We start from the raw sequence: 11,068 nt of genomic DNA on the forward strand, positions 1-11,068 counted from the left end.
AAACATTAGAATTAAAGAAAACTAACATATATGAATTAAAGAAAAAAATTGAATGAAAGAAAAGAGTTAAAAAAGCAGAGCTGCTCAGGGGTACATGGGCCAGATATCCCACTGCTCAGATAAACAGCACATATAAGAAGAGAGGAATGGACTTTGTATCCTTTGTTCTATAACACACCAAGTACAAGATATAGATATTATACATCCATGAAAATGCTATACTTTTATTCCATATATTTCCACTTTGAGAGCCATCCCGGTGGTAGTGTGACCTAATCAGATATTCCTCTTTACCTAAGGGAGGAGACCCATGGATTTTTAAACAGCCTCATTTAAACTACTGGCTGAGAAAAACTGCGATAAAGGAGTGTGTGCCATTTGCAAAGGCCTGTTCATTAAAGATGGAGGCTCTGCTTTAGCAGGATTTGCATGAAGAAGAACAAAACATCTGTGTCAATCTGCTTGTATGATGCAAGGTCCCCTAACAGTTCCTTCCATAACGAAATTAATTTCAACCATCCGTTGTTAATTGAGTTCTGGTTTCCAGCTCTCTGTAAACCAGTTTTTTTCAGGGGTAGCTGTACCGCAGCTGAACTCTGGGTGTTATAAAGAACTCAAGTTGCAGTTTCCACATGACCACCGCTTTGCTGCCTTTTTTGTCTATTGTCTTTACTCAGAGTTGTATTAATTCTTAAAACAAGGGGCTATCTTCTACAGGTGCAATTCAGTACAATAGGGTGCAATGCAAAAGAATGAACAAGCAAAATTCACAGCCACATCAGTTGCCAATCAATGATTCATACGCTACTGATTTGTTTTAGTATCACAAGAGAAAATTAGTTGGTTTGCCTAAACTTCACCCTGGCAACAGCAATAAAAAAGCATGGTCATAAATTTGTTTCATTTCCTTCTGGTTTCTTTTCCCTCTGATCGTGGTAGCAGTTTCGTTTCTTCACTACTATCCAGACATTGTATAAAAAGACTGGCTGAGCCTCTCAATGCTCACTGGATATCTGCTGAAGTGGATACCACACCATCAGAAAGAGAAATGTCTGACCAAAATGTCCACAACGCTGGTTTCACTTCCTCCGGGATCGCAGGAGGATCGCTTGCTTCGTCGATGATGTCCCGGGAAGCAATAGCATCTAAGGGAGGCGTGCATTCTGGAGGCCCCACTGCTACTCTCCAAAAAATGGGTTTGAGCAATTTTGTGTGTGTGTGTGGTTTTGTGGCTTAGTGCATAGGGCCAAACAATTTTTTTTCCTTGAAAATAAGCTTGCCAAGTAATCTCTTCTCTCTTACATTCCTGTATTGCACTGAAGACAAAAGATTCCTATATTTAACTGCATGTTATGAGTGGGATGCTATTAAGGATGTTTTCTGTGTATGTACATATGCATGAAAGTAGACATACTTATGTGGTATTCATGAGATTCAGGACAGTGTTTATTTGAAGTTTGTGCTATCTCTCCATTCTGCTAGGAATCATCAATAATATGGAAAGTCATGGTAGCAATAAGCAACGATACACTTATGCAAGAACATGATCTGTGTACCTACATTTCCTATAAATTATCAGATTTCCCTTGCTCTTTACTCACACACATCCATACAGGGAGAACCCATAAAACCTTATGCAAATGCTATAGCAGAGGGAAATTAGCTGCAGTCCAAGAGCTGAATTCACGAAGAGAATATATACACATTCTACACAGCACGTACCTAAGTACTAAAACTAGGCGTAGCTGGCTTTCACATGAGCTAACCCTGCAGGTGCTTGCTTTTCTGTTGCATGCACAGAGCAATCCCCGACCTGACGACTCTAAGCAGCTTGGCACTTGTTTAACCCCAGATCCCATGGGATTCGTGCACGAGGTATTCTCCCTGCCAGTCCTGCCTGCGTGACTTGATTCAGCAGGCATCCTCTAAGCAGGCATAACCCCACAGAAGAGAGTGCGCCACGTAATCCTGCTTTACCCAACAGCACAGTAGTTAGCAGGCTGACCTTGGATAAAGGCGTCAAAACCCTTAGGGGTCTTGGACCCACATCTCCCACGTGTCAGGAGTGTGCTGAGCAGCAGGCTGCAGGCTGGTTACAGGTGGGGCTTTCTGCCATATTGGTCAACCGCTGGTCTACTTCTTTCGTAGTAAGCAGAAAGTAGAAGTATACTTTCGTAGAAGTATACTGAAGGATGGAGCTGAACCTGACTCTTCCAGCTATAAAATGGGTGGTTGGCCAGGTGAGCTGACCAGGGTCCAGATTTGGGGCATCTTTTAATAGTAAAAAATGCGATAAGCTTGATTGAGGGGAACTAAGTTTTTTTTTTTAAGATATGATTTACATTGCTGCCAATATTATTCATAGCATGAGGCTCTCTAGACAGTGAGGGAATAAGTGACATAAGGGTCATTCAGAGAGATACTGCATGTGACTCCTGTGAGGCATTTTTTAATTTTTACTCCGTGTGATTTGATCAGTGAGTTTAGGTTACTGTTTATTGAATATTTAATAGCAAAGAGCTTAAGGGATGGTAGCAGCAGAGGGGAAAGAATATGTGAGACAGTCAGGAGAGGAGGAGGACCAAGAGTGAAGAGCGGGAAGAGCTGCTCTCAGGCACCATGCTGCATTAACGCCAGAGATCCTGGTACTCAGGAGATACCAGTTACTTAGTTTAATCGTACACTAGAGCGGAGTCAGTTGCACAATCTTGCCTTCTGTTACAGATAAGGGTGGTACAGCAGTACTCGGCACACCCATAGCCAGTGGCACACTCTTCAGTGGTGATGCTCTATAGAGAGCACGAAGTTTCAGTTTCTAAAATAAAAGACTGAAGACTTGTATCCCTCCATGTGCTGAGAATCTTTAGAAAAGAGAGGAGCAAAGTAAACATTTAGCAACACCTAGCTTTATTCTTTCCATGTCTGTATCAACTATGCACTTTTATGAAAACCACTGGTTTTGGTGAAGAGAAATCTGCATGGCTCAAGGAAACCTTAGCCATGCCTACAGGAGATACTCCAAAAGAGCTTTTATCCATGAGAAAAATGCTAGCTCTGTAACATTGCCAAGGCAGGTGTGAGATTTGGCTCCCTGCAGCAGGAGAGCTTGCCACACATTCTTTGCCTGATTGAGAGCTAAAAGGGCCTGATTTCATTTCCGCAGGTGCTCACTGAAATCTCTCGCTCTTCAAACACATCTTCTTAACCTTTTCATTCAGACTGTAACCCCTCCTCCCCCCAGAACAAACACGCTTGAAGGAGCGGCTGATTCTGCAGCAGGGCATGAGTATTGTTCAGTATCACTTTACAGAAGATGTTATAACAAGCTCATCACCAAAATATTTGAGCATCCTCCACGAATGCTTCAAGCATTATCACTAACATTTGTCATTGCTACTGCTTTAGTCCTTTCCCAGGAGAAGAAGGGTTTGCAATGGAATGCTTTGGTTGGGGCTTATTTGTAATGAGATGGAGACATACATATAAATTGGCCACCGGCTACCACAGCTTGCTGTGTTTGAATTCTCTTCGTTAGTTGAAGTTATCTATTATGCATAGGTTTATGCTATGAAAGGTGAAGTGAGAGGAACATATCCGTTACCTGGAACAGTAAGTGGTGAGGTCTGCAACAATCCTTAGTTCCTGTAGGGGTTTGTTCCACAGTCCGCAGGCAGCTCCTCAGAAAATTGCTATTTCAGCAGAGACAAACTGTGATGAAACTCTTTTAGAGATCCAGATTTATCAAAAAGAGTCTGTACGGGAGTCTTAGATTTTCTTTGTGTTCTGGGAACATCCACAAAACACTGCAAATGTCCTTTCCCCAACGTGGCAGCTAAAAAACAGTATACTGATGGAACAAGTCAAGTAATCAGCAGTCTCCTTGTCTTTTGATACATTTGCTAGCCTTGAATTTTTTTTAAAACACAGTAGTTTATAATTATCCCATAAGGTTCCTTCCAGTCAGGAAAGCACAGTAACACCTCCTTTGTAACTGTTCTAGGTGCCACAGGCTCAACCCACTCATCAGGCTTTACCAGCAGCGGGATCTCCCGTGGATCCCAGGCCTCCCAGATGATGTCCCAGGAGGCCAAAGCCCATGGAGGTGGAACTCCCAGGGGCAGTACTACGTCCACTGTCCAGTCCATTTGTAAGTGAGAATCCTCCTAATAAAGGTGAAATAACAAATGACTTCTGAGAAGTCAGCAATATTTCGGCTCAAGTGTACATTTACTAGATGAAGGAATGTAAATAAGAGAAGTGGCTGCATTGTTCTTAAAGCAATATTTCTCCTGTTTGTTGCTTTATACTTGGTAAGAAGCCGAAACTAGGGAATTAGTGGAAATAACTATGCCATAAATTTGCAAAGATATGGATGGATAGAAGAGACAGAAATCTGAAACATATAGCGACAGAAAAAAGGCCAGTGGAAGTTTAGGTTATGCTTTCATCAGCACCGCAGTGGAAGTTCATTAAATATTTTTCAAACACAAATTCAGGACCAAACCGAGAGCTTCACATTTGAACATACAAAACAGATTAAGTGGGAGGAAACAGTGAAACATGAGAATGGAGTTATCAGGCTGACAGACAGGAATCATTAGTGCACTTGTGGCCTTTTAGAACAGCTTAGCTTCCTTTCCTTTAAAGGAAATTCGTTGGGTCAAAAGCAGAGGGATCTACCTGCACTTACCAGCTCCAAGCAGAGAACAGCACAAGTTTTCCTCATCACCCTGACAAGTTAATGCAGCCCACACCTAGATAAATCAAACCAAGGTATGAGGAAGCCTAGTCTATACCTGAATGCATCGGTAAGGATGCTAATTATGGTAGTGGGATCCTATGGGGTTTGGCAGAGAATTGGAGACAGGATTGAAGTTCTTATTTTCAAAAAGTGCCTTTCAAAGTGTAACACAGACCTTTGGTCTCTGACCTGGGAACATTTGTTACCAATGCTCAGATATTCTGTATGTTTCCCTGTACTGCAACTTTGCTTTAAGTTGTTCTCACACATTTCTTTGTATTTGTCCTTAGCAATGGGTGGCAAAGGAGGAAGGCACTGAATAGAAGAAAAACATCAGTCCAGAAGTACTCGCTCTGCAAGCAGTTCATCCTTTACCAACACAGTCATTTGACAGCTTCTCCCCTTGTTTGCTCTCCCCGTCATTGACATGAAACGCAAAGGCTTTTTCACATGCACAAATAAAGTTTCTATTAAAATGATGGATTCTTGCATGAAATTAGTGGGGACGGGAATGAGGGGCAGTTTCTTCCTTGGTTAAACATTCTCTGAAGCACAGGCACATACAAACACAAGCCAGTAAATGGAAGCTGAGGTACTTTGCACTGCAGGGGTGTCTTACAAAAATCCTGGGTTTAGCAACGCTAGACTCTCCAATTACAGGTAGCTTGCTTTGTTTTTTTTACAAAAAGTGATCACAGTGCAAAAGTTACCCTGTTGTGAGAGAGAAGCGTAGAAACACTTGATAAGGGGCATCCAGCAGTTCCCTTTGGATGTACTTCTAATGGGGTATCAAATTAAGTTCTACTTCATTACAAATACACATAAGCAAATGAGAAAAGATCCCAAGAAATTTCATACCTCAGAGATTCAACTGATATTTGTATCCCTCTACTATTTCTAAGGTACCTTTCACCTTAATATTTCAAGTCCCTGTTTGTTGATTGAGAGGTGTCAGCTTTGTCACATTTGAACCAGAACTACTCCTGTAAACTTCACGTGACACCTGAGAACAGGCAAGGAGGGAGCCCATCTTCTCTGGTATAGGTCTCTTGCTGTTCCCCACACGCCTGACTACTTTCATTCGTATGTACTCATACAATGATGTTTCCCCAGATCCAGGTAACATTGTTGGTTTCCTGTACAAATTCCCACATACATAGTCCCCTACAGTTTCATCTTCCTCCTGTCTTTCTGGCTCCTCATCCTCCCACACCTATCACCTCCCTCCCTCTGTATTTCAAAAAAACCCACATAGATCAGCTTCTCCTTCTCTCTCCCCACCCCAAGACAAAGGGAGAGAATCTACACCTTCAGGCTAGAAGTTAAGATTGACGCTGGGTTTGTGGTACCTCTCTTCACAGCTGGGAGACATGTTTGTACATAGATTTAGTTTCTAAGAGACCTTGGTGTGAGGAGAATGGGGGCAGTTCTCTAGTCCAACCTCCTGCTCGAAGCAGGGTTTACCTTAATGTTAGACTTGTTTGCTCAGGGCTTTGTCCAGTCGGGTTTTGAAAATCTTCGATGGAGGAGTCACAGCTTCTCTAGGCAACCTGCTCAAATGTTTCGCCACTCCCACAGTTGAGGTTTTTTTCCATATGTTGAAATAGAATTTCCTTTGTTGCAAAGTCACACTTGCTCCAACGGATCATTAAGTACATACTTAATAACAATGTATTTTAGAGTTTTCCACTTTAGAGGTTCACCAATAAATATGCTTTCCTGAACTGGCACCTGAGCCTAAAAGTGGTGAAGATGGGCGTAGAAACATCCTTTGCAGAGCTCAGTGCCTCCCAGTGCCATTGCTGAGAACATACACCCTATTTGCAAATCACGCACTGTCACATCAACAGGAATGGATGTTTTCTCTCTCTCTTTCTGTACAATTACAAATTTACAGATTTCTTTGCACAGTAGTAGTAGCTTATATTTATATGTTAGCTTTCATATGTAAGGATCCCGAACTGGTTTGTTCGCTGCAAAGGAAATGCAGCAACATAATCACTTGTTATTTATATGAGCTTTCATATGTAAGGATCCCGAACTGGTTTGTTCGCTGCAAAGGAAATGCAGCAACATAATCACTTGTGGTTGGTTTTTTTTTTTTACAGTCAGACACCCTTTAACTTGACTTGTGTGGCAGTTTATATGCTGACATGCATGTGAAAGCTTCCCCGCTCGTTTCCTGCATACTGGCTATCTACTCCTAAATTGTTGCCACTGCCATAAATATCTAATTCCGAACTGGTTTGTTCGCTGCAAAGGAAATGCAGCAACATAATCACTTGTGGTTGGTTTTTTTTTTTTACAGTCAGACACCCTTTAACTTGACTTGTGTGGCAGTTTATATGCTGACATGCATGTGAAAGCTTCCCCGCTCGTTTCCTGCATACTGGCTATCTACTCCTAAATTGTTGCCACTGCCATAAATATCTAATTGTAATATTGCTGTTGTATTCTGTAATAAATAAAGACAAGGAATGAAGAACACCATGACCAGGTGGGAAAAAAAAAAAGTAAGCTGTTACGGAGAAAAAAAATTAAATATTCAGGAATCACAGACAGCAACTAGCCTGCAAATCTTACTGAGAAATGTGGGGCATGCTCTCTGAAATGGTATTCTATGTGTGATTTTCAGCCTTTCTCCCAGCCTGTCTCTATTCTCCTCTAGCATCTCTCCAGATCTCAGCCACCTCTCTGCAACAATGATTTTTCACACATGCCCCAGTCACCATTAAGCACAAGGCAAAAAGTTTGGCCAGACATAAACAATAGGATCTGGAAAACGGTGTCACCAACCCCTGAAGAGGGAAGGGAGGGGGAGGCTGCTGGGTTTACTCTGACAAAGTTTTTATCTGGTTCTTCTGTTCTGCTTGTCCCTGCTTATAACATGCCTGGCTTTCCCACTGTCCCCACCAAAACAGCCTCCAGTTAAGCAATCCTCTTTCCCTCTCATTTTCAAACCTGTTCCATAAGTCATCCTCAGCCCGTTTTACGGCAGCAACCTCGCAACTGCTGAGGACATCAGCAGGGTCCTGTTACTTTCCTCTCCTGCCTTGGCTCACCCTCTGCGACAGCTGTGTTGGAGCACTTTGCTGGCTTGGGCTTTGCCCCCTGACCTCATGTCACATCTAAAAAAGGCTGCAGCAGCTTTGTCAAACAGCTACTAGGGTATAGGTAGAAAAAGCTGGCTACGTGGCCAAGAGCACAGCTAAATTTTTCTAAGGCACTTAATGTTCTCCACTCGTGGCTGCTTCATCACAGTTCTGCCATCTCTTTACACAGGGAGGGAGCATAAGGTCAGTGTAAGGCAATGTGATTTTGACTGAACAGCATTTTATGTCTATTTACTACAGATTAAAGGACATGGGCAAGTAAAAGGCAAAGGAGAGGCTGCATCCCGTCTTCATTGATTTTTACAGATCACCAGTGATTCTGCTTTTGCAGCCTTGTCCATCCAGCGTAATAAAAATAAAAGCATTGAAACTCTGGATATTTGACATAGCCTCAGCGCATATGTGCAAAGATGGACGCAGCAGTTTGCTGGTCTTCAAGTCTGGGCTAGTACATGGCTCTAAGCAAGCCATCCTACACTTTCCTCCAAAGGCCTAATGCAGCAGCCTGTGACTACTAAAACGTAGCTGTGATCTACCAGCAGATCTTCTCTGCCTTTAGCACTGGCACGAGGTACAGCAAGAAGGTCTATCCTGGCTGTTTCCCATTCAGAGGTTCCCCCATGTGCAAATGCCAAGGTACGCTGCCAGAGAGCAGCAAGGACCTAGATTCCCACAAGCAGACGTTCAAACACCTGCTTTAGCTATAATGATGCTAAAGTGACCCGTAACAATGAAACTAATGTAGGAATGACAAGAAATAGTAGAAAAAGTCAAGCACATACATAATTTGTCAGACAAACAGTTTTGTAAACTGAAGCTCTATTATCCGAGAAACAATGTGTGACCATTTCATGACAATTAAAGACCTTGTTTCTTATTTTCCTGCAGAGGGAGAAGATTTAAAACTGGGTTTCAACTTTAATGTTGGCTTTTCTTGACCTCAAGTGCTTTTGTCTTGTTAAAAAATGACTATCATTAGAGAGAGCTGACAAAAGGTATTTATGCCTAAAAGAAGGAAAACCAATCCAAACCAAAGCAAGGATCCTTAATGATGTATCATTTCACTTTTCATCACTTATGTGATTCTGGCATTGCTAGTTTGGATTATTTTTCCCATCTTTAGATCTTGTTGTGTTGAGAACTATCCTAGATAGCTTTACTGAGGCAGGGAGCATCCTCAGCTGCATTTGAATTCACTTCACTGAGTCAGCTCTAATAGGTCTACAGGAGAACAAAGGTAAATGCTTCCTCCTGGAAGCCTTACTCGCAGACCACTTAAGCAAATTCATATGTACATTATTACAAATGAACTATTTACATTTTTAACAGAATATAATTGAAAAGGTCAAATAACAACAAATATGGCAATCTAAATCCCTCATGTCTCTCAATCAATCTTTCCACAACAAATAGACAGAGAGAGAGAGAGAGAGAAAGGAAAAGAGGCAGCCGTGTGTGATTACCAGAGCAATAGCACTGAAGCAATACACTGCAAAAAGCACATAGCTCTCCGCACGGAAATCAATTTCTCCCATGGGATGGGGTCGATAGTTGTCTGACAGGACAGTATACAGGCAATTTAATAGCATTTTATCTAAATGAATCTATTCCTCCCCCCCACTGGCCTCACAGTTCATAAGAAGGCTCTCTTAGTAAAATAGATTTATTTATTTTTTATCATACAATAGGAAAGTATTTATCATTCTGAAGACACTACCGTTGTCTATTAAAAATCGTTTATCCCTGTTAGTTGCTCATCACCCGCAACTCTTTCCCAACATTGTTATTCTAATTAGTTAACTCATGCACGCAGCCCATAAAAATCACTTTCAGTTACTCTGGAAACATTCTTCTTACCCCAAAGTATTTTAAACTATAGGTCACCCTGTCAGAAAAAATAAGCCCACAAAGCAGGCAAACTTGAAGGAGTATTGGTATATGAAATGATATTTTTATGTAAGAAAAAGCTTATTTTTTGAGGAATACATTACACACAGAGATTGGTTGTCCAGTGTATCTATTTTAATAGTACTTAATAAGTAATAAATAACAAAGCTGAGCTTTATTATCCACTATCTTATTAGTGGATATCTGTGTGAAGTAAATGGTAATGGATGAGAACCCCTAATAAGCATAATTCCAAGGATGGATCTTTGGTGCTCTGGGAGTTCGGTATTGTGCCCCAAAGCCTCTTGTAAATCCAGCTGCAGTTCTTGCTCATCATTTAGAAGATTAGGGGCTGATAAGCTACAGTCAAGCCTTATTAGAACAGGCTAAGGCAACACGAAACATTAATTGGGTAATTTAATGCACAAGGAGAGAATAAATGCCTGCATAGTGGTTCAGATGCTGTTTCCTCTATTGATTCGTTCATGTCTTATTTTGCGAAATTCTCACAAATTCTTGGTGGAGAGACTATAAGACAAAGTCTAAGTTTAAGAACACCAGAATACTTTTATTTCCTATGGCTCCCCTTTACCTCTTGTGTTACTAAGGGACCCATCGGTAGCCCTGTCCTTGGAAGCCAAAGAATGAAGGCTACTCCCTTGCCCAAGGACTCCTCCAACAAAGGAGAGGAGACACCCAAGGTATAGCAGCTATCTGCAGTGAAATGGTGTCTCACCATCTAACATGTGTTATGGTTTCATCACAGGGCGTGCGCACAGCAGGAGTGCTGTGGCTCTGGGAGGAAGCCCAGTCTCTCTTTTCCTCTAAGTGGGAGCACTTAACAAAGCCCTCTTCTCTTTCACCGTTCTGAAGGACATGTAGAAATAGTTGCTGGACAGATCTTCCTCTGAAAGTAAGGAAGATGACATGGAGAAGACTCCTGACATGGGTGTTTCTTCTCGGCCTAATGCCAGAATCAATCCACTCGTGAGTGGATTCACTCAGTCCCCTCAGAGGTGGGTATTCGTGCCTAGAACACCAAAATCTCTCAGTTACATACCAGCTCCTCATTTGGATCCCATTCTAAGATTTCCTTCCCTGAGATATCTTTCCCACAGCTGAACAGGAGGGAAAAGAGGTTCTCTTACAGTGGAAGAAATTCAACACGAGAAGGGGAGAGTTTTTCCTTTATTTAGCTGACCTAAGCACTCTTTCCCTCTCATTTTCTAGCACTGTAACTTGGAAGATTGGGGGTGATAGTTCATGGACACTTTATTTTAATAATTTACATTTGCAGCAATTTAAATATTAAAATGCAGTTTGAAGG

The 11,068-nt window shown here is 41.7% G+C and overlaps 1 protein-coding gene across 1 annotated transcript; it reads left to right on the forward strand.

The window, feature by feature from the left end:
* Nucleotides 1-1,048: 1,048 nt before the first annotated feature.
* Nucleotides 1,049-5,060, forward strand: LOC103896779 (interferon alpha-inducible protein 27-like protein 2B). The gene is made up of 3 exons (XM_009276685.1): nt 1,049-1,196; nt 4,001-4,147; nt 5,032-5,060. The coding sequence occupies exons 1-3, from the start codon at nt 1,049-1,051 to the stop codon at nt 5,058-5,060; spliced, it is 324 nt and encodes a 107-aa protein (XP_009274960.1).
* Nucleotides 5,061-11,068: the final 6,008 nt, after the last annotated feature.

Source organism: Aptenodytes forsteri, unplaced genomic scaffold, assembly GCF_000699145.1.
Source record: "Aptenodytes forsteri isolate BGI_AS27 unplaced genomic scaffold, ASM69914v1 Scaffold97, whole genome shotgun sequence".
Classification (NCBI taxonomy): Eukaryota; Metazoa; Chordata; class Aves; order Sphenisciformes; family Spheniscidae; genus Aptenodytes; species Aptenodytes forsteri.

Excerpts from the sequence above, each read along its gene's own strand:
- LOC103896779 (XM_009276685.1), top strand. The coding sequence starts at position 1,049 with ATGTCTGACCAAAATGTCCACAACGCTGGTTTCACTTCCTCCGGGATC. Across the intron at positions 1,197-4,000 it reads TGCTACTCTCCAAAAAATGG|GTGCCACAGGCTCAACCCAC; the intron begins GTTTGAGCAATT and ends TAACTGTTCTAG. Across the intron at positions 4,148-5,031 it reads GTCCACTGTCCAGTCCATTT|CAATGGGTGGCAAAGGAGGA; the intron begins GTAAGTGAGAAT and ends ATTTGTCCTTAG.